Source organism: Salmo salar, chromosome ssa18 (genome assembly GCF_905237065.1).
Source record: "Salmo salar chromosome ssa18, Ssal_v3.1, whole genome shotgun sequence".
Classification (NCBI taxonomy): Eukaryota; Metazoa; Chordata; class Actinopteri; order Salmoniformes; family Salmonidae; genus Salmo; species Salmo salar.
In genome coordinates, this window is record NC_059459.1 from 3,756,779 (window position 1) to 3,781,473 (window position 24,695).

The window sequence follows — 24,695 nt, forward strand, 5'->3', positions numbered from 1 at the left end:
AGCAGCAAAGGACCTTTTGAAGATGCTGGAGGAAACAGGTACAAAAGTATCTATATCCACAGTAAAACGAGTCCTATATCAACATAACCTGAAAGGCCGCTCAGCAAGGAAGAAGCCACTTCTCCAAAACCGCCATAAAAAAGCCAGACTACGGTTTGCATCGGTACATGGGGACAAAGATCGTACTTCTTGGAGAAATGTCCTCTGGTCTGATAAAACAAAAATAGAATTGTTTGGCCATAAAAGGGGGAGGCTTGCAAGCCGAAGAACACCATCCCAGCCGTGAAGCACGGGGGTGGCAGCATCATGTTGTGGGGGTGCTTTGCTGCAGGAGGGTGCCAACAAAATAGATGGCGTCATGAGGATGAAAATTATGTGTATATATTGAAGCAACATCTCAAAACATCAGTCAGGATGATAAAGCTTGGTCGCAAATGGGTCTTCCAAATGGATAATGACCCCAAGCATACTTCCAAAGTTGTGACAAAATAGTTTAAGGACAACAAAGTCAAGGTATTGGAGTGGCCATCACAATGCCCTGACCTCAATCCCATAGAAAATTTGGGGCAGAACTGAAAAACCGTGTGCGAGCAAGGAGGCCTACAAACCTGGCTCAGTTACACCAGCTCTGTCAGGAGGAATGGGCCAAAATTCACCCAACTTATTGTGGGAAGCTTGTGGAAGGCTACCCGAAACGCTTAACCCAAGTACCAAATACTAATTGAGTGTATGTAAACTTCTGACCCAATGGGAATGTGATGAAAGAAATAAGAGCTGAAATAAATCATTCTTTCTACTATTATTCTGACATTTCAAACTTTTTAAAGTGGTGATCCTAACTGACCTAAAACAGAGCATTTTTACTAGGATTAAATGTCAGGAATTGTGAAAAACTGGAGTTTAAATGTATTTGGCTAAGGTGTATGCAAAATTACGACTTCAACTGTAAATGAATAGGGAATGGATGGAATGGGAGAGGAGTATATAGTGCTAGATAGAGTTAGCTGTAGAGAGAAGATATACTGTAGGGTCAAATTGGTTGAGGGGGTCCCAATGTGCGCCTTCCTGTTTCCTTTATTACTAAACCTTCCATGTTTGCTGATCTGAAGGGCCTATAAGTAGTGAAGGAACTTGCACAGTCCACCATATTGTACAGAGCAAATTTGGACTGACTAAGTGTCAAGGACAGTAACCCAGTAGCAGCAAGGAAAATGGGGCCACAGAATAGCAGGCGTGAGAGGGGGCCATGTCTAAACTAATGTGAACAGAAGGTCAAACATGAAGGGTGGGGAGAATTTATCAATGCGAGGTGGGTGGGTTAGGTCCAGTAGAATAGGGGTAGATGTAATTAGCAGTGTCATAGGGGCAGGTGTGGTGCTTGTGTGTGTCAGTCAAAGCAGGCTTTAAGACCATGCCCCCAAGCAGGCTGGAGTTCCCCCAAATATTTTACTCCAAAATGCCAAGCCCCTTCCCCCTGGACAACAACACCAACTACAATGCCTTAGGAAAGTATTCAGACCCCTTGACTTTTTCCACTTTGTTACGTTACAGCCTTATTCTAAAATTGATTAAATATGTCTTTTTTCAAAGCAATCTACACACAATACCTCAATGACGAAATGGAAACATTTTATGAATTAAAAATACAACAGAAATACATTATTTACATAAGTATTTCAGCCCTTTTGTTATGAGACTCAAAATGGAGCTCAGGTGCATCCTGTTTCCATTGATCCTCCTTGAGATTTTTCTACAACTTGATTGGAGTCCACCTGCGTTAAATTCAATTGTTTGGACATGATTTGGAAAGGCACACATCTATCTATATAAAAAAAGTCCCACAGTTAACAGGTCATGTCAGAGCAAAAACCAAAGCCACGAGGTCGAAGGAATTGTCCGTAGAGCTACGAGACAGGATTGTGTCAAGGCACAGATCTGTGGAAGGGTACCAAACAATTTCTGCAGCATTGAAGGTCCCCAAGAACACAGTGGCCTCCATCATTCTTACACCAAGACTCTTCCTAGAGCTGGCTGCCCGGCCAAACTGAGCAATCGAGGGAGAAGGGCCATGGTCAGGGAGGTGGGAAAGAAACCGATGGTCACTCTGACAGAGCTCTAGAGTTCCTCTGTGGAGATGGGAGAACCTTCAAGAAGGACAACCATCTATGTAGCACTCCACCAATCAGGCCTTTACGGTTGAGTGGCCAGATGGAAGCCACTCCTCAGCAAAAAGGCACATGGCAGCCCACTTCCAGTTTGTCAAAAGGCAACTAAAAACTCAGACCATGATAACTAACATTCTCTGGTCTGATGTAACCAATATTGAAATCTTTGGCCTGAAGTAACCAATATTGAAATCTTTGGCCTGAATGAAAAGCGTCACGTCTGGAGGAAACCTGGCACCATCCCTACGGTGAAGCATGGTGGTGGCAGCATCATGCTGTGGGGATGTTTTTCAACAGCAGGGACTGGGAGACTAGTCAGGATGGAGGCAAAGATGAACAGAGGGAAATACAGAGAGTTCCTTGATGAAAATATGCTCCAGAGCCCTCAGGACCTCAAACTGGGGCAAAGGTTCACCTTCCAACAGGACAACGACCCTAAGCACACAGCCAAGACAATGCAGGAGTGGCTTCAGGAAAAGTCTCTGAATGTCCTTGAGTGCCCAGCCAGAGCCCGAACTTGAACTCAATTGAACATCTCTGGAGAGACCTGAAAATAGCTGTGCTGCAACACTCCCCATCCAACCTGACAAGAGCTTGAGAGGATCTGCAGAGAAGAATGGGAAAAACGCCCCAAATACAGGTTTGCCAAGCTTGTAGCGTCATACCCAATTAGATTCGATGCTGTAATCGCTGCCTAAAAGGTGCTTCAACAAAGTACTGAGTAATGGGTCTGAACACAGTACTTTTGAAAAAAATTTTTTTTACTGTTTTTAACTCAAATTCACATAAGTTAGCAAAGATTTCTAAAAACCTGCTGTTGCTTTGTCATTATGGGGTATTGTGTGTATAGTAAATGAGGGAAAAAATACAAATTAATCCATTTTTGAAAAATTACTGTAATGTAACAAAATGTGGAAAAAGTCTTGGGGTCTGAATACTTTCTGAAGGCACTATATAACAATGGATCTATAAAGCACATATAGCACAAACTAAATACGGATACTTTCCCTGTCATGAAACACATAAACAAGCCCTAAAATAAACTTAAAACTCATGTCCAATTTCTGTGTATCAAAAATACTACTGTTAGCACACAAATCGAGGGTTCATAGTCCTACAAACCTCTTTCCTTCCCAATCCCATTGGTATGAAGGTGAAACAGGGTAACTGGCACAACCCAGATGGTACAATAACTAACCAGCCTTACATTCAGCCGTAGCCTCATGCATACCACCATCAATAACCCAAACTGGCAACCCCATCAAACCCGGCAACCCCATCCACAAAAAAATGTATACTAAAATCTTGCACGAAACAGACAGATGTCAGTGTTGTGGTCCACACCTCTCTGGTCCTCCTTTCTGTCCCTGGAAGGCTCTACTGTCCCAGGCTCACAACACAGCAGTGAAACTGGGCAGAACACAAATATACATGCACTCACACACAAGCAGACACACCATCACAATTAACAGTCCTGGTGTTATGGCACCAGGAAAGAATCCGTCACCACTGACGGACTGACTTAAACTTTTACAAGCTGGAGAATTAGGTAATTTGCTGTGCGCCATTGGCAGATAGCTAGGCAGGTGGAGGTTTTTCCAGCCCTCTGGGACAAAGGGTCCTCACAGGTGTGTGTATGAGTGAGAGACTCAGTCTCAATTTCAGCTGTGAATGGACCTCATCCAGTTGGATTTACCATAGTTGCCACAGAAAAGGGTTTCAAAAACATTCAACAAGTAAATAAGTAACATCACTAAATCACTTGTACCCGCAACCACGTTTGTACACATTAGCCACAACCACATTATCACATGCAAACACACAATGAAACATGCTCATAAAATAGATAGTGGTTGCTTTATTAGTTTTGAAGGAAAGAGACACAACATTACCAAAAGTATGTAGACACCTGCACGAACAACTTATTCCGAAATAATGGACATTAATATGGAGTTGGTCCCCTTTGCTGCGATAACAGCCTTCAATTTCAAGGAAGGCTTTCCACTAGATGTTGGAACATTGCTGCGGGGACTTGCTTCAATTCAGCCACAAGAGCATTAGTGAGGTTTGGCACTGATGTTGGGCGATTAGGCCCGTCTCAGTAGGAGTTCCAATTCATCCCAAAGGTGAACGATGGGGTTGAAGTCAGGGCTCTGTGCAGGCCAGTCAAGTTCTTCCACAACTATCGACAAGGACCACGCTTTGTGCATGGGGCATTGTCATGCTGAAACAGGAAAGGACCTTCCCTGAACTGTTACCAGTAGAGTTGGAAACAGAATTGTTGAGAATGTCATTGTATGCAGTAACGTTAAGATTTCCCTTCACTGGAAGTAAGGGACCTATCCCGAACCATGAAAAACATCCCCATTACTCCTCCACCAATCTTCACAGTCGCCACTATGCATTGAGGCAGATGGCATTCTCCTGGCATCCGCCAAACCTAGATTCACCCGCCGGACTGCCAGACAGTGAAGCGTGATTTATCACTCCAGAAAGCGCGTTTCCACTGCTCCAGAGTCCAATGGCGGCAAGCTTTACAACACTCCAGCCGACACTTGGCACTGCGCATGATCTTAGGCTGAAGTGCGGCTGCTCAGCCATGGAAACCCATTTCATGAAGCTCCCGACAACACAGTTCTTGTGCAGACGTTGCTTCCAGAGGCAGTTTGGAACTCGGTAGTGAGTGTTGCAACAGAGGACAGACGATTTTTACGCGCTAAGACCTTCAAAACTCAGTGGTCCCATATGTGGCCTACCACTTAGCGGCTGAACCGTTGCTACTCCTAGCCTTTCCCACCTCACAATAACAGCACTTAGAGTTGACCGGGGCAGCACTAGCAGGTCAAATTTTAAGAACTGACTTGTTGGAAAGGTGGCATCCTATGACGGTGCCACGTTGAATGTCAATGAGCTCTTCAGCAAGGCCATTCTACTGCCAATGCTTGTCTATGGAGATTGCATGGCTGTGTGCTTGATGTTATAAACCTGTCAGCAACGGGTGTGGCGGAGATAGCCGAAACCCCTAATTTGAAAGGGTGTCCACATACTTTAGTATACAGTTAAAGTCGGAAGTTTAAATACACCCAATTACATTTAAACTCAGTTTTTCAATTCCTGACATTTAATCCTAGTAAAAATTCCCTGTCTTACGTCAGTTAGGATCACCACTTTATTGTAAGAATGTGAAAGGTCAGAATAATAGTAGAGAGAATGATTTTTCAGCTTATTTCTTTCGTCACATTCCCAGTGGGTCAGAAGTTTACATACACTCAATTAGTATATGGTAGCATGGCCTTTCAATTGTTTAACTTGGGTCAAACGTTTCGGGTAGCCTTCCACAAGCTCTTGGCCCAGTCCTCCTGACAGAGCTGGTGTAACTGAGTCAAGTTTGTAGGCCTCCTTGCTCGCACACGCTTTTTCAGTTCTGCCCACACATTTTCTATAGGATTGAGGTCAGGGCTTTGTGATGGCCACTCCAATACCTTGACTTTGCTGTCCTTAAGCCATTTTGCCACAACTTTGGAAGTATGCTTGGGGTCATTGTCCATTTGCGACCAAGCTTTAACTTCCTGACTGAAGTCTTGAGATGTTGATTTAATATATCCACATACATTTCCTGCCTCATGATGCCATCTATTTTGTGAAGTGCACCAGTCCCTCCTGCAGCAAAGCACCCCACAACATGATGCTGCCACCCCCGCGCTTCACGGTTGGAATAGTGTTCTTCGGCTTGCAAGCGCCCCCTTTTCCCTCCAAACATAATGATGGTCATTATGGCCAAACAGTTATATTTTCTTTCATCAGACCAGAGGCCATTTCTCCAAAAAGTACAATTTTTGTCCCCTTGTGCAGTTGCAAACCGTAGTCTGGCTTTTTATGGCGGTTTTGGAGCAGTGGCTTCTTCCTTGCTGAGCGGCCTTTCAGGTTATGTCGATATAGGACTCAATTTACTGTGGATATAGATACTTTGTACCGGTTTCCACCAGCATCTTCACAAGGTCCTTTGCTGTTGTTCTGGGACTGATTTGCACTTTTCTCACCAGAGTACGTTCATCTCTAGGAGATAGAACGCGTCTCCTTCCTGAGTGGTATATATTTGCGTACTATTGTTTGTACAGATGAGCGTGGTACCTTCAGGCGTTTGGAAATTGCTCCCATGGATGAACCAGACTTGGAGGTCTACAATTCTTTTTGTGAGGTCTTGGGTGATTTCTTTTGATTTTCCCATGATGTCAAGCAAAGAGGCACTGAGTTTGAAGGTAGGCCTTGAAATACATCCCCAGGTACACCTCCAATTGACTCAAGCCGATCAGAAGCTTCTAAAGCCATGACATCATTTTCGGGAATTTTCCAAGCTGTTTAAAGGCACAGTCAACTTAGTGTATGTAAACTTCTGACCCACTGGAATTGTGATACAGTGAATTATAAGTGAAATAATCTGTCTGTAAACAATTGTTGGAAAAATTACGACCTGCCAAAACTTCAGTTTGTTAACAAGAAATTTGTGGAGTGGTTGAAAAACGAGTTTAATTGACTCCAACCTAAGTGTATGTAAACTTCCGACTTCAACTGTATATAGGTCGTTCCAAGAATAGAGTACATCGTTTAACTTTTTACCCCCAATTTCATGATATCCAATTGTTAGTCTTGTCACATCGCTGCTACTCCTGTACAGACTAGGGAGAGGCAAAGGTTGAGAGCCACACTGCTCACTTAACCCAGAAGCCAGCAGCACACCAATGTGTCAGAGGAAACACTAAAACTGGCGACCGAAGTCAGCTTAAAAGGCGCGCCGCTAGAGCATGATGGGACAAGGAAATACCGGCCGGCCAAACCCTCCCTTAACCCGGATGACGCTGGGCCAATCGTGCACCGTTTCATTGGTCTCCCGGTCACAGCAGGCTGTGATACAGACTGGGATCGAACCCAGGGCTGTAGTGATGCCTCAAGCACTGCGATGCCTTAGACCGCTGCGAAACTCGGGAAGCAAATAGAGTACATTTTGAAGCCCTTCGATATTTTAAGTTGAAACTGTTCACCAATATTGTATTTTAAAAGCCGGTTATAGTGCCTTCAAAGTAGTCATACCTGTTGATTATTTCACATTGTTGTTTTACAGTCTGAATTCTAAATAAATACACATTTTAAATAGTTTTTCCCTTAACCATCTACACAAAATAACCCATAATGACAAAGTGAAAGTGTTTTTTAAAACTTTGGCAAAATAATAAAAAATTAAATACAGAAATCTAATTTACATACAGTACCAGTCAAAAGTTGACACCTACTCATTTATTATTTATTTCACCTTTATTTAACCAGGTAGGCAAGTTGAGAACAAGTTCTCATTTACAATTGCAACCTGGCCAAGATAAAGCAAGCAGTTTGACACATACAACAGAGTTACACATGGAGTAAAACAAACATACAGTCAATAATATAGTAGAAAAATAAGTCTATATACAAAGTGAGCAAATGAGGTGAGATAAGGGAGGTAAAGGCAAAAAAGGCCATGGTGGTGAAGTAAATACAATATAGCAAGTAAAACACTGGAATGGTAGATTTGCAGTGGAAGAAAGTGCAAAGTAGAAATAGAAATAATGGGGCGCAAAGGAGCAAAATAAATAAATAAATAAATACAGTAGGGGAAGAGGTAGTTGTTTGGGCTAAATTATAGATGTGCTATGTACAGGTGCAGTAATCTGTGAGCTGCTCTGTCAGCTGGTGCTTAACCTGTTGGGTCTAGGGGGCAGCATTTGCACGTCTGGATAAAAAAAATGTACCCGATTTAATCTGGTTACTAATCCTACCCAGTAACTAGAATATGCATATACTTATTATATATGGATAGAAAACACTCTAAAGTTTCCAAAACTGTTTGAATGGTGTCTGTGAGTATAACAGAACTCATTTGGCAGGCAAAACCCTGAGACATTTTCTGACAGGAAGTGGATACCTGATGTGTTGTATTGACTTTAAACCTATCCCATTGAAAAACACAGGGGTTTAGGAATATTTTGGCACTTCCTATTGCTTCCACTAGATGTCACCAGCCTTTACAAAGTGTTTTGAGTCTTCTGGAGGGAGATCTGACCGAACAAGAGCCATGGAACGGTGATGTCCCATTAGACACCTGGCGCGCTACTTCATGTTGGGTACCCTCGTTCCAATACGTTATAAAAGACTATGCATTCGTCCACCTTGAATATTATTCATGTTCTGGTTAAAAAAGGCCCTAATGATTTATGCTATACAACGTTTGACATGTTTGAACGAACGGAAATATATTTTTTCCCCTCGTTCATGACGAGAAGTCCGGCTGGCTTACATCATGTGCTAACGAGACGGAGATTTTTGGACATAAATGATGAGCTTTTTTGAACAAAACTACATTCGTTATGGACCTGTGATACCTGGAAGTGACATCTGATGAAGAGAATCAAAGGTAATGGATTATTTACATAGTATTTTCGATTTTAGATCTCCCCAACATGACGTCTAGTCTGTATCGCAACGCGTATTTTTCTGGGCACAGTGCTCAGATTATTGCAAAGTGTGATTTCCCAGTAAGGTTATTTTTAAATCTGGCAAGTTGATTGCGTTCAAAAGATGTAAATCTATAATTCTTTAAATGACAATATAATATTTTACCAATGTTTTCTAATTTTAATTATTTAATTTGTGACGCTGACTTGACTGCCGGTTATTGGAGGGAAACGATTTCCTCAACATCAATGCCATAGTAAAACGCTGTTTTTGGATATAAATATCAACTTGATAGAACTAAAAATGCATGCATTGTCTAACATAATGTCCTAGGAGTGTCATCTGATGGAGATTGTAAAAGGTTAGTGTATCATTTTAGCTGGTTTTATGGTTTTGGTGACCCTGTCTTTGACTTGACAAAACATTACACACAACTCTTGTAAATGTACTGTCCTAACATACTCTAAATTTATGCTTTCGCCGTAAAACCTTTTTGAAATCGTAAAACGTGGTTAGATTAAGGAGATGTTTATCTTTCAAATGGTGTAACATAGTTGTATTTTTGAAAAATTTGAATTTTGACATTTATTTGGATTCAAATTTGCCGCTCTTGAAATGCACCTGCTGTTGATGGAGTGCACCACGGGTGGCACGCTAGCGTCCCACCTAGCCCCAAGAGGTTTTAAAGCTAGTGAGGGAGATAAGTGTTTCCAGTTATAGAGATTTTTGTAGTTCGTTTCAGTCATTGGCAGCAGAGAACTGGAAGGAGAGGCGGCCGAAGGAGGAATTGGCTTTGACCATCATTCAAGGGTTCTTTATTTGTACTATGTTCTACATTGCAGAATAATAGTGAAGACATCAACACTAAGAAATAAAGAATATATGGAATCATGTAGTAAACCAAAAAAAAGGGTGATAACTATTCAAAGTAGCCACCCTTTGCCTTTACAGCTTTGCACACTCTTGGCATTCTCTCAACCAGCTTCATGAGGTAGTCACCTGGAATGCATTTCAATTCACAGTTGTGCCTTGTTAAAAGTTAATTTGTGGAATTTATTTCCATCTAATGCATTTGAGACAATCAGTTGTGTTGTGACAAGGTAGGGGTGGTATACAGAAGATAGCCCTATTTGGTAAAAGACCAAGTCCATATGGCAAGAACAGCTCAAATAAGGAAAGAGAAATGACAGACCATCATTACTTTAAGACATGAAGGTCAGTCAAAAACTTTGAAAGTTTCTTCAAGTGCAGTTGCAAAAACCATCAAGCGTTATGATGAAATTGGCGCTCATGAGGACCGCCACAGGAAAGGAAGACCCTGAGTTACCGCTGCTACACTTCACAAATTCCAGGCCAAATAAATGCTTCAGAGTTTAAATAAGAGACAACATCAACTGTTCAGAGGAGACTGCATGAATCAGGCCATCATGGTCAAATTGTTGCAAAGAAACCACTCCTAAGGACACCAACAAGAAGAAGAGACTTGCTTGGGCCAAGAAACACTAGCAATGGACATTAGACCGGTGGAAATCTGTCATTTCGTCTGATGAGTCCAAATTTGAGATTTTTGGTTCCAACCGCCGTCTCCTTGTCCAACCGCCGTCTCCCCAACACCGTGCAGGACGTTTGGCATTTGCCAGAGAACACCAAGATTGGCAAATTCGCCACTGGCGCCCTGTGCTCTTCACAGATGAAAGCAGGTTCACACTGAGCACATGTGACAGAGTCTGGAGATGCCGTGGAGAACGTTCTGCTGCCTGCAACATCCTCCAGCATGACCGGTTTGGCGGTGGGTCAGTCATGGTGTGGGGTGGCATTTCTTTGGGGGGGCCGCACAGCCCTCCATGTGCTCGCCAGAGGTAGCCTGACTGCCATTAGGTACCGAGATGAGATCCTCGGACCCCTTGTGAGACCATATGCTGGTGCGGTTGGCCCTGGGTTCCTCCTAATGCTAGACCTCGTGGCTGGAGTGTGTCAGCAGTTCCTGCAAGAGGAAGGCATTGATGCTATGGACTGGCCCGCCCGTTCCCCAGACCTGAATCCAATTGAGCACATCTGGGACATCATGTCTCACTCCATCCACCAATGCCACGTTGCACCACAGACTGTCCAGGAGTTGGCGGATGCTTTAGTCCAGGTCTGGGAGGAGATCCCTCAGGAGACCATCCGCCACCTCATCAGGAGCATGCCCAGGCGTTGTAGGGAGGTCATACAGGCACGTGGAGGCCACACACACTACTGAGCCTCATTTTGACTTGTTTTAAGGACATTACATCAAAGTTGGATCAGCCTGTAGTGTGGTTTTCCACTTTAATTTTGAGTGTGACTCCAAATCCAGACCTCCATGGGTTGATAAATTGGATTTCCATTGATTATTTTTGTGTGATTTTGTTGTCAGCACATTCAACTATGTAAAGAAAAAAGTATTTAATAAGATTATTTCTTTCATTCAGATCTAGGATGTGTTGTTTAAGTGTTCCCTTTATTTTTTTGAGCAGTATATTTTGATGTGTTTAACACTTGGCTACTACATGATTCCATGTGTTACTTTATAGTTTGATGTGTTCACTATTATTCCACAATGTAGAAAATAGCAAAAATAAAGAAAAATCCTTGAATGAGAAGGTGTGTTCAAAGTTGACTAGTACTGCAAGTATTTAGACCCTTTACTCAGTACTTTGTTGAAGCATCTTTGGCACGATTACAGCATCGAGTCTTAGGTATGACGCTACAAGCTTGGCAAACCTGCATCTGGGGAGTTTTTCCCCATTCTTCTCTGTAGATCCTCTCAAGCTCTTGTCAGGTTGAATGGGGAGTATCACTGCACAGCTACTTTCAGGCATCTCCAAGGATGTTCGATCGGGATCAAGTCCAGGCTCTGCCTGGGCCACTCAAGGACATTGAGACTTGTCCCGAAGCCACTCCTGCGTTGTCTTGGCGGTATGCTTAGGGTCGTTGTCCTGTTGGAAGGTGAACCATTGCCCAAGTCTGAGGTCCTGAGTGCTCTGGAGCAGGTTTTCATCAAGGATCTCTGTACTTCGCTCCGTTCATCTTTCCATCAATCCTGACTAGTCTCCCAGTCCCTGCCACTGAAAAACATCCCCACAGCATTTTGCAGCTACCACCATGCTTCACCGTAGGGATGCAAGGTTTCCTCCAGGTGTGACGTTTGGCATTCTGGCCAAAGAGTTCAACCTTGGTTTAATCAGACCAGAGAATCTTGTTTCTCATGGTCAGAGTCCTTTAGGTGCCTATTGGCAAACTCCAAGCGGGCTGTCATGTGCCTTTACTGAGGAGAGGCTTGTCTGGCCACTCTACCATAAATGCCTGATTGGTGCAGTGCTGCAAAGATTGTTGTTCTTCTGGAAGGTTCTCCCATCTCCACAGAGGAACTATGGAGCTCCATCGGTTTCTGCTTCACCTCCCTGACCAAGGCTCTTCTCCCCTGATTGCTCTACGGACAATTCCATCAACCTCATGGCTTGGTTTTTCCTCTGACATGCACTTTCATTTGTGGGACCTTATCTAGACTGGTGTGTGCCTTTCCAAATCATGTCCAATCAATTGAATTTACCACAAGTGGACTCCAATCAAGTTTTAGAAACATCTCAAGGGTGATGAATGGAAACAGGATCCACCTGAGCTCAATTTCCAGTCTCATAGCAAAGGGTCTGAAAACGTACGTAAATAAGAGGTTTTTTTATTATTATAAATGTGCAAACATTTCTAAAAACCTATTTCTGCTTTGTCATTATGGGGTACTGTTTGTAGATTAAGGATTTTAATTTTTATAATCCATTTTATAATAAGGCTGTAACATAACAACATTTGGAAAAAGGGGTCTGAATACTTTCCGAATGCACTGTAAAGTTAATTGCTTTGCAACATTTTTTGCAACTTACTTTAGTGCCTTGTTGCAAACAGGATGCATGTTCGGAAATATTTTTTATTCTGTATAGCCTTCTTTTTACTCTGTCAATTAGGTTAGTATTATGCACTACAATGTTGATGCATCCTCACTTTCCTCCTATCACAGACATTAAACCCTGTAACTGCTTTCATGTCACCATTGGCCTCATTGTGAAATCCCTGAGCGGTTTCCTACCTCTCCGGTAACTGAGTTAGGAAGGACGCCTGTATCTTTGTAGTTACTGGGTGTATAGATACACCATCCAAAGAGTAATTAATAACTAAACTATGCTCAAAGAAATATTCAAATGTGAGCTTTTTATTTTACCAATCTACCTATAGGTGCCTTTCTTTGCGAGGTATTGGAAAACCTCCCTGATTTTTGTGGTTGAATCTGTGTTTGAAATGTACTGCTTGACTGAAGGACCTTACAGACAATTGTATGTGTGGGGTACAGAGATGAAGTAGTCATTCAAAAATCTATGTTAAACACTTATTGCACAGAGTGCGTCCATGCAACTTTTGAAGCACATTTTTATTCCAGAACCTATTTAGGCTTGCCATAACAAAAGGGGTTAATACTTATTGACTGAAGACATTTCAGCTTTTCAATTTTGACATTATTGGGTAGGCTAGTAACAAACATTTTTCTCAATTTAATCCTTTTTATATCCATGCTGTAACAACAAAATGTGGAAAAAGTCAAGGGGTGTGAATGCTTTCTGAAGTGCTTTTTAATAGAGACTTTACTAAAAATTAAATAAATCAGATTTAAGATTAATATAGACTTGCTAAAGTGCCAAAAATCAGTTTGAAGGTTTTAACCCACTTACACCAACATTTAAAGTTTTTACCATCATTTTAAAGCCCTAGTTATGTCCTTGCTTTGACAAAGTCATTTCTGAAGATCATTTTTTGTGATTAATGATGAATTTAAGTCTGTCCTTAATTTTAAGGTCAACCCTGTTACGTGAACTGATATGGTGAAACTATTCCTTTTAAAATAATTTTTTCAAAAGAAACATTGAATATACAGTATAATAGTCAAATCATAGTGTAAAAGCAGGTGAGCTGGTTCTACTCTTTCTGGCCATTTTCTGGTGTTTAGTGGTGGAAAACTAAGTGAGTCGAGCATAACACCCTGTTACCCATAATGAAGATGGGCTAGAAATGTTTGAACAGTGTAAAAAAAAGTGTGACATGCTGACCAGACACGTCGCGTGCGTCGCAAAAATCCATGTTATTCGATTATTGCACCCACTGCTCGTGCACGCCAACGAGCGTCTGCGTTGCCAAGGGCTAAAATAGAACTCCTTTCTATTTCTGACGCAGATCGTGCTGAAAGTCCTGCCTCTCCCATCTCATTGGTTTATAGAAGCAGGTACCCACGTGCCATCTCATTGGTTATACCCACGTGGGTGATTGAAAGACAAACTGTTTTGCCGGTCGTCGTGGTAATACTATGAAAGTATCGATGCCAATCACCATATAAGTTCAAAGATGAAAAAGCCTGGAAGGAGGAGAGATGACTAGAAACGATTCGGTTGGCCGAATTGGTTTTATGTGTGGATTAATTGTCGGAGTAGAGGAACTTGTGCATTTCAGGTAAAATAACTCAATGTTTATATCCCAGGACAAATTAGCTAACAACAGCAAGCTAGCTAAATAGGACGAATTAGCTAGCAAGTGCAAGCTATCTAGCCAAATTGCCATGCATGTTTAATGCTTTTTGACCTGTCCCCAAATTAATGTCATTGGTTCAGAGTTTGTTTTGATATTTTAACCTGCGTGTCGTGATCACGTTTGGTGTAGGGGGACAAAATACATTTATGCACGATGGCGCACACACGCAGCCGGTTTGGTTTCCGTGTAAGGTTGCACTCAATTGCAGCTTGCGTTTGCACACAAGTTTCCGTTTCCATTCCCCATCACAAGGGGATTTATGTTTCATTTAAGATAAAACCTCAAACCTGTTACAGTCAAACTCTGTTACTTTATTGGCACTTACTATAGGTCTTGTTTTTCCCCTTGAGATGGGAAAACATGTTTATGAAGTCAAACGTGCTCTCTATGACAATGTTAAAATTAATTGAAATTCATTTTTTTTTTACTAAGTTACACTACCCAAAATGCACTATTTGTGGAATGACCCATATGATCCACACTGGCTCATTAGAGTCTAGTGTTGTGATTAATAGTTGTTGATTGAGAGGAGTATCCAGTATTCAGGTCAGCCTCTTCCTGTTTATTAGAGTGAAACTAACTCCCGCATCGCACTGCAGTCACTCAACTTGAATCTATAACATTGCCCTGACGATGCAACCACCATCTATAAGTCTTTTCTAGGTAAAGCTCCGCCTTATCTCAGCTCACTGGTCACCATAACACCCAGCTGTAGCACACGCTCCAGCAGGTATATCTCACTGGTCATCCCAAAAGCCAACACCTGCTTTGGCCGCCTTTCCTTCCAGTTGTCTGCTGCCAATGACTGGAACGAATTGCAAAAATTGCTGAAGTTGGAGACATATCTCCCTCACTAACTTTAATCATCAGCTATCTGAGCAGCTTACCGATCACTGCAGCTGTACATAGCCCATCTGTAAATAGCCTATCAAACTACCTACCTCATCCCCATATTGTTTTTATTTACTTTTTTGCACACCAGTATTTTTACTTGCACATCATCATCTGCAAATCTATCACTCCAGTGTTAATTTGCTAAATTGTAATTACTTCGCTACTATGGCCTATTTATTCCCTTACCTCCTTACGCCATTTGCACACACTGTATATAGATTTTTCTATTGTGTTATTGACTGTACTTTTGTTTATCCATGTGTAACTGTGCTGTTGTTTTTGTCGCACTGCTTTGCTTTATCTTGGCCATGTCGCAGTTGTAAATGAGAACTTGTTCTCAACTGGCCTACCTGGTTAAATAAATGTGAAATAAAAAAATTAAGAGTCATTAATAACGATGGGGTTCCATGTGTGTGTCTTATCTGACCCTGGTTGAATCACAGATGGCACCCTATTCCCTGTAATTGCTCTTGGCTCTGCTCAAAAGTAGTGCACTATATAGGGAATAGGATGCCTTGAGACACAGAGCATGAAACACACAGGCAATGACATGTATTGACTTCACCTAGTCATAAATCACCATCAAACACAATGGAATCAACTTACATAATGGCATGCAGGGTAATCTAACTGTTAACCCCATACATATACCCATTGTGGTGTGTTAGTTTATCTGCAAACAAGCATGCAGGAAATTTGCTGTGTGAACATGCTACGCTGGTCAGAGCAATCATGTGATGTTAAGGACATTGACATTGTACTCAAAAATGGAAAAGAAAACCGGCAGAAAATTCTCAACAGGACAGATCGCGACAGATAGAATGTAAATTAGAGGTCGACCGATTATGATTTTTCGACGCCGATACCTATATTTGTGCTTTTTTTTTTGTTTTGTAATAATGACAATTACAACAATACTGAACACTTATTTTAACTTAATATAATACATCAATAAAATCAATTTAGCCTCAAATAAATAATGAAATATGTTCAATTTGGTTTAAATAATGCAAAACAAAGTGTTGGAGAAGAAAGTAAAAGTGCAATATGTGCCATGTAAAAAAGCTAACGTTTAAGTGCCTTGCTCAGAACATGGGAACATATGAAAGCTGGTGGTTCCTTTTAACATGAGTCTTCAATATTCCCAGGTAAGAAGTTTTAGGTTGTAGTTATTATAGGAATTATAGGACTATTTCTCTATACGATTTGTATTTCATATACCTTTGACTATTGGATGTTCTTATAGGCACTTTAGTATTGCCAGTGTAACAGTATAGCTTCCGTTCCTATCTGGGCTCAAACCAGGAACACATCGACAACAGCCACCCTCGAAGCAGCGTTACCCATGTAGAGGAAGGGAAACAACCACTCCCAAGTCTCAGAGCGAGTGACGTTTGAAACGCTATTAGCGTGCACCCCGCTAACTAGCTAGCCATTTCACATCGGTTACACCAGCCTCATCTTGGGAGTTGATAGGCTTGAAGGGGTGGGTATAATTTGTGGAACGTTCCAACAGGAATCTGTTCCAAAAAACGTAAAGTAAAAGGTTGCCAACCAACAACGCATACAAACCTAGCTAACTAGCTGCCGAATAGGCATCAACTCACCACGTAGCTTATTCTTAATGTTTGTCCATAGGCAACCAGAGTGAGGACAGACATTTTTCGGAATAAACGTGATGAGTGAAAAATGCAATGAACGAAACTCCCTACCCGGTATCTTATTCTGCCGCTATACAACTTTGTATGCATTGTTTTTTGGCAACCTTGTTATTTACGAAGTTTTTGGAATAGATTCCTGTTGGAACGTTCCACAAATTATACCCACCCGGCTTGAAGTCATAAACAGCTTGAAGCACAGCGAAGAGCTGCTGGCAAAACGCACAAAAGTGCTGTCTGAATGAATGCTAACGAGCCTGCTGCTGCCTACCATCGCTCAGTCAGACTGCTCGATCAAGTCATAGACTTAATTATAATATAATAAACACACAGAAATATGAGCCTTAGGTCATTAATATATCAAATCCAGAAACTATCAGCTCGAAAACAAAACGTTTATTTTTTCAGTGAAATACGGAACCGTTCCGTATTTTATCTAAGTCTAAATATTCCTGTTAACATTGAAGGTTGTGCAATGCATGTCATAATTACGTACAATTCTGGCAAATTAGTTCGCAACGAGCCAGGCAGCCCAAACTGTTGCATATACCCTGACTCTGTGTGCAATGAACGCTAGAGATGTGACACAATTTCATGTTAGCAGGCAATTTTAACTAAATATGCAGGTTGAAAAATATATACTTGTGTATTGATTTTAAAGAAAGGCATTGATGTTTATGGTTAGGTACATTGGTGCAACGACAGTGCTTTTTTCGCAAATGCGCTTGTTTAATCAACACCCGTTTGTCGAAGTAGGCTGTGATTCAATGATAAATGAACAGGCACCGCATCGATTATATGCAACGCAGGACATGTTAGATAAACTAGTAATATCATCAACCATGTGTAGTTAACTAGTGATTATGTTAAGATTGATAGTTTTTTATAAGTCTAATGCTAGGTAGCAACTTACCTTTGCCTCTTGCTGCCCTCGCGTAACAGGTAGTCAGCCTGCCATGCAGGCTCCTCGTGGAGTGCAATGTAAGGCAGGTGGTTAGAGCGTTGGACTAGTAACCGGAAGGTTGCAAAAACGAATCCCCCCTGAACAAGGCAGTTAAACCCCGTTCCTAGGCCGTCATTGAAAATAAGAATGTGTTCTTAATCTGACTCACCTTGGTAAACAAAATATATAAAATAAAAAATAAAAAATTCGGCAAATCGGTGGCCAAAAATACCGATTACCGATTGTTATGAAAATTTGAAATCGGCCCTAATTAATCGGCCATTCTGATTAATCGGTCGACCTCTAATATAAATGCATGAATATTCATATCTAGGCATATTTTCTGCTGACATTAAATGAATACTCATATTTATTTCAAGTTAATTGGTAACAAAAAATAATTTCAACCCTTCTATGGATGGTACTGGTGTTTGTGATAGAGGAGCAAAATGTGGCAGGGTGGCGTGTACAGCACAGCGCATGGTAGCATTGTGGCAGTCACTGTGCCCTGTGCATTACAGTAGGTGCGATGTCAGAAACGTTACCGTACCTCACTCTCGTTACACTCGGAAGGGGTGTCGCCGTGAACGGCCATCTGGTAGCGTGCGTACAGCGCTGCCGACTGCTCATAGGTCGCCATGAACTGAGGATCATCATCATTGACGGGCACTAGCCTCACCTTCGGAGAGGATGGTGAAAGAAGAAGTGGAGGGATGGATAAAGTCAACATTGGTTGTCGAGAGTGGGGACAGCGAAGGGGGAAAGAAACGGCGAAGAAGAATGAGGACATACAGTATGGAGTTGGGGTGTTGGAAGGAGAATGAAGAGGAGGAAGATGTGGTAGTGGTTTGCAGGGGGGATGGACAGACAATAGGGGAACCAAACAATAAGTGGAGAGGTTTTAGACAATGCCGCATAAGCAGTTTAGCACTATAAAAAGGTTCTACTGAATCAATTCAGACTCCCAGTTCAAAGTTCTATTGATTCTTTTTTTTTTTTTAGCTGCTCGGTTTTGAATTGAGACAAGTCAGGACAATCAAGATTCCAACCATAGAATTTACAACAAACCAAAACTAAGAATTCTGGGAGAGTGAGTCCAGTGGTGGTTACTGCCTGGAGATGAGGGATCCAGGGACCCTGAAGATGAGGCTAGTGTACCACCCCCGCGTCTCGGTTGATGACGAACCCTCAAAGTGAAAGACAGGGGGACTAGAGGTTGAATGGAGTTCTAAGATATGAGATTCAAGGAACAGGCATCCACATTCCACACACACTCACATTCAGATAGGGATCTACACACTCGCTTTTACTCTTGTATACATCCAGATATGAGATAATAGCAATGTCCCAAGTGGTGTGAGATTTACACAGATAAAATCAGGCTGAGGTATAGTATAGCTCCAGCCTTCGAGACAGAATGTCTGGTGAGAACCGCAGAGCGGAGACAATCCTCCAAGTGTGTCAAGTGCCAGCATGGGCAAAAACGACAAACTAATGCTAACACTGAATTTTAAGTGGATGCTTCAGTTCAACAACTGTGACTGGTTGGGAATGAAATAAAAACAAACTAGCAGGAGTGATGGGCACAGAGGGATTGGAAGACTGACGAAGGAAAGAGGAAGAGGGTGGGAATGAATACCTGACTGCCACCGTATTCAAACAGCTAGAGGCAGCATCCCAAATGGCACCCTATTCCCTACATAGTGCACTACTTGGATCTGGTCAAAAGTAGTGCACTAGGTACAGAATAGGGTGCTATTTAGGACACAACCAGAAACTAAAGACCCAATTAGGCTGAGGCACCTGTAGAAACATTGCCTTCACCCTCCTCCGTGTATGGGAACATTTCCCCCTGCGAGCGAACAAGAAATCACATGCACACACATTCAGACATCCACAAACATGTAAGAGAGTGCGCACACAGACACACACACTCCCCTAATCCTGAGTCCTTCATTCACTTTCTCCATTTCATTCATACCCATACTACAGGAGGTTGGTGAAGCCTTAATTGGGGAGGATAGACTCATGGTAATGGCTGGAGCATTATTAGTGGAATGATACCAAATAAATGGGTTCCATGTGTTTGATGCCATTCCACTAGCTCCTTTCCCGCCATTATTATGAGCCGTCCTCCCCTCAGCTGCCTCCACTGACCCACAGAGTCACACTTTACATTTTTTCTTCTCTCCATCCTAACCACTTCCATAGCCAGAGTGTGATTATGGTAACTTGCTCTTCCATGTCACGTAATTCCAAGTTCTCGCCATTTCCCCTCCACTACTCTATCAAATGTCTCCATTCCCTTTCACTTAGCACCCCATTCACTTTCATCTGTATCATCTTAGTTGCCTGATGACAGATTGCACACAAACATTGGTCAGAGATACTTCGCTCATATTGGAGAGAGACTGATTATACCATTTGGCAAACTCCAGATAACAATTACATCTGTCGGTTCAAGATGTTCACCCAATGTTGACGAGATGTTTTAATGTTGTTTGTTTTTATATAAATCATGTTATGAAGCCAAAGACAAATTTCCACATCTGGATTTATAATAAAGACATTTGAATTTACTCTCAACACTGTTCACTGTGTTTTGATATCAAAAGCACCCTCGCCCTCCCACCCTCCCTTCCCCCTGTGCCCCTTGAGCAGGTTGACCTGCTGACCCCTGACCTGGCTCTCGGTGGGCTTGTCTGGAGGGTCGTGGTGAATGGCCATCTGGTAGAGTTTGTACACCTGGTAGGAGGCGTCGAAAGAGGCTTTGAACTGTGAACTGGGGGGGTTGGAGCGCACTAGCCTCACCTTCAAAAGAGGGACGGGCAGAGAAGGGTTAAGACAAAAATAAAAAGACAGGCATTTAAATAGGACACAGAACGATAAGTGGAGACAAATCCACACAGAGGGTACGTCACATTCACATATTAAAGCAGGGGGAGGAAAAATGTATTTAAAAAAGTATGAAAGAAACAGAATGGTGGGTAAACTGAATGTCTCTTCCTCTATTAACTCTGTCCGTCACTTATGGGTACTAGCAAACTAAGGCAAATCTTTCTGAGTGTTACATTTCTCATTTTCAAGCATGCCACATCAGGCTTTAACCATCTAAGCCGTTTTCCTCTAAGGTAGGCCCTTGTGAAAAATGTTTTGTATTAAGTAATCATTCTATATTCCACGTGTGTGGGGACAGGATACACCAAGGTGAGCCTTTATTATACATCTTGTATTTGACTGAATGATTAACACAATAAACAGCGTTCAGAAGTTATATTGGGTGGGAGTTATTTACAATGCAGTTTTCTATTACCGCAACCAAAGGTGTTGGTGCTACACCCAAGCAGTGAGGTTGATAAAGGAGGAGGGAGTGTTTGTGTCCATCTCCATGGAGACAAGCAGAGTGACAGGTCAGAGCATGACAAAAGATAACAAATAAGGTAAATATCACAAGTGTTTGTCATCATGTTAACAGAAACATAATTTAAAGACCTTACCTGGGTTGATCTCCTGAAAAACCAAAGAGATCACTCAAACATGACATGTGTGTTATAAACCCCATTTCCAGTGCTTCACCATGTCATGTCAAGCTACAGTAGGGGAGAATTAGAACCAGTTTTAAACAGGCCCAAAAGTCAGGTAGACAGGCCTTCGAGCTTTGGATAAAGCATAACCACTAGTGTTGAGAATGTGAGAATTCAACTTTCATAATCCCCCCAGCTTAATTTTAATTAAACATCTTTGTTTTTAAGCTTTTGTTGGCCAACATGCCCCTGCCATTTGAATAGTAGCCTGCGAGGGAATTTAACCCAAGGTTTGTTTGAGTTGGACATGCACAGGGCTCTCATATGACTGCTTGGTACACGCATTGTATATTCAAACAAAGATGTTGGGCCTTTTACGTAAAAGATAATAGTAAGTAAGGCCTCTTTAATTTACTTTTAAAACTCCAGATATCTTTTGATACGCCGAAATAGTTTTATTGAGCCAACACCACAATGGATAGTTTGGTGAAAACGCAACGCTCTCATAACAATCGAATGAGATGGCACCGACAGACTAACACCAAACCATTCCAATAATGTTTCTGTAATGCCACTTAATTAAAATGGAGAGATATTGGCCTTCAAAAGCCCCTGTAAGACGATGCGCTGTTCCACATGTGGAACTCTGTGTGAGCCCAAATCCAGTTCTCTTTGATAAAAACGCGCAGAAGAGATACTCGCCGACTAAAGAATGTGTCTGATAAACAGAGAAGGCCAATGGCCAAACAAGAGCAAGTGAACGTGTGAGAGGGGAGTGGGTTTTAACTAAAAGATAATAAATAATAGGAAGGCATACTGAGCGAGACAGAGAGAGACACAGGTTGGTGTTATACGCTTCCCTTTGGGGAAGGGGGGTGTCAATCATGTGGCAACACTGACCCCTGGTGGTGGCAAGGGCACAAGTATGTGTCCCAACCTTACCCTCCATACATCTCATCTATGTCTTTCACTAAAAGCCACTAGTTTTACTGTAAAACACTAAGGGTTGTGGATGAGAAAAGGGTTGTGGTTAAAGGAAAAGGCTTTACGATTCCCACAGTCTCAATGTCTCTATCAATACAAGGGAAGGGGCCTTAAATATAGTCAGGGGCCCCTTACCCTCGATCACCTCTCCTGTCAATGTCTCTTTCATTGGGGGCATATGTACATGGTTCTCTCCTCCTCCCGGACCTTTCCTAATGATTGTCTGTCTCCATCACTCAGGCGGTCTGACATGTTTAACAGTTGTGCTGGTGATGAAGTGGAGCTGGAGTGTTAATTGCATTCGTGTAAACACCCAAAATATCCTTGCGGTCCAAGACCTTCAGTTTTCCCCCTGTAGCTCCACAGCTTACTCAACAAATCTGAACGGGGGTGTATTTGGTGATATGAAACGTTCTGATAGAAAGTTGTCGATATAAATAGAATAAATAGAGCAGACTTGCACGATCCCTATTCTACATGACAGGCAGTCAGATCTGCTCGACTCAATTCACTTCTATCTAATTCTGAATGTTCTGGTATATTTGATCATCCTGAACAGGCTCCTGCTGAAGTCTCTAATACTCCCAAAGTCATAAAGAGTGGTGTGAATGGCAAAAAACAGATTCAATTATCGCCATATCATCAGAATCCTAAACATCCCAATTCCTAGCATTGATTGCAGCCCATCGGCATGCTTTAGGCCTACAAACTCGTGTTTCAAACACATGCGCCTTTCAATCATCTTAACTTGCCAAACAACAAATTAACCTTCAATTGGGTGGCTTGACCTTGTGTGTACATCCACTTAAGGAAATTGAATGAGTAAACATCACAGCCAATGGAAGTAATCTAATCAGCTAAGATGAGCTGATTGGGAGAGGAGTCTGATGGGAGCTCAGTGCCAGTCAGTGAATGAATAGCTTGTCTCAAGGTCTGGCTTAATCAAAAGCTGACATCACTCTAGACTACCAACCTCAGCAAAAGTCAAGAGGATGGACCAAAACTTCGCCTTACACTGGAAAGGGACATTTTTATCCCTCTGGGCTTGTGCTCCAGATGGCACTATATTCCCTTCATAGTGCACTACTTTTGACCAGGGCCCATAGAGCTTTGGTCAAAAGTAATACACTATAGGTTATGGGGAATAGGGTGTCATTTGGGATGTAGCCCTGCCTGCAGTACATACCAGAGCCAAAAGTACATTTACATCTCTTATAAACAATGCAGAGCTCTGCACAGTCGTTTGAATGTGATTACTTGGGGTAACCTGACCCAGTGTGTGTGGTCAGGCTACCATTTGGTTGAGTTTGTGTCGTGAAGTGCTGGATTTTCCACTTGAGCTCTGGCCGTACCATTCTCCCCACAGGCACGCATGGTGAAGTCACTGTGCCAGCAGATAGAGGCCTCTCTCTGGCCAGGTCTGAAGGTAGATCCTTTGGAAGTGGATAGACGTAAAGCAATATAGAGGAAACTCACCTAAAGCCACTGGAAGGCTAGGTGGCGCCATCACTGTATTATTTACACGCATCCAGTTCCTTCAGATCTGTAGACACTGAATGAGTAGGGGCTAGGAAGTAGTTGTAGACCTGAACCCCTCTCTCGCTTACCTCGAGGCGGTGCAGAGGACTATCGGGCAGAGATTCGTTGATGAACTCCTCCAGGGCTTTGGGTTGGTTGAGCTGGATGGGGGTGGCGGGGTTAGAGGTCACAGAGGTCGGGACTCCACCCCCAACCTGTCTCTTCTGCTCCTTCTGCAGCCGGCGTGCCTTCCTCAGTTCCTTGGCTTTCCTACACAACGGCCTACCGGGGTCCGCTCCTACCCCTGAAGGGGAGGAGAGAGAGATGGAGAAGAGGGGGATGGAGAGAGGGAGAAAAACAGGAAGAGAACGAGAGGGTGGGAAGGAGAGAATAAATACTATTGTTAGATATTAGAACGGTATGGATGGGAGCACAAGTTTCCTTTCCAAGGGTGCGAGAACTTCAGGATGTTAAGACACCACATCATAACCCTTTTTCACTCCAAAAACAACCTTGGGGTATAGCATTTCCAAAACTGTTCAATGTAAAAGAATTGCGAAAAAGAGCTTGGGGGGGGGGGTGCATGAGGTTTATTAACACGGTAGTGTGGGAGTGAGAAAGAGGTGGTTACTTTTAAACGATGTTGCCATTGATGATGAGTCCCACATTTGGGGATATTTTGTAGGTGTGAGGCCATGTTTCCAATGGCTTTGCTCCCCTCAGGGGAAGTCGGATTGCCTTGTTTGCTTTAGCGTAGCCTCCACACGCATGCACCCACACACAAAAAAAAACTGATCTACATGGATGCCGTTTTCAATTTTTTCCCCCTTCCTCAATACTCTTTACATGACATCACCGCACAAGAACCTATAACACAGCATGGGTTGTGTTTGTTGACTGCAAGTGATTTCTTGGCTTTTTGTGGGACACC

At 42.4% G+C, this 24,695-nt stretch overlaps 1 protein-coding gene across 3 annotated transcripts in view; it reads right to left on the minus strand.

The window, feature by feature from the left end:
* The window catches only part of LOC106576889 (arginyl-tRNA--protein transferase 1), a 227,911-nt gene that overhangs the window by 140,289 nt on the left and 62,927 nt on the right, over positions 1–24,695 (minus strand). Inside the window, exons 6-8 of one of the 3 annotated variants that reach the window (XM_045700642.1) lie at positions 23,854–24,068; positions 20,421–20,549; positions 18,289–18,417 (exon numbers count right to left, since the gene is read on the minus strand). In XM_045700642.1, the coding sequence (XP_045556598.1) occupies positions 18,289–18,417; positions 20,421–20,549; positions 23,854–24,068 (473 nt within the window). The remainder of the gene's footprint in view (positions 1–18,288; positions 18,418–20,420; positions 20,550–23,853; positions 24,069–24,695) is intronic. The other 2 variants (XM_014154421.2, XM_014154420.2) reach the window with 2 other exon arrangements.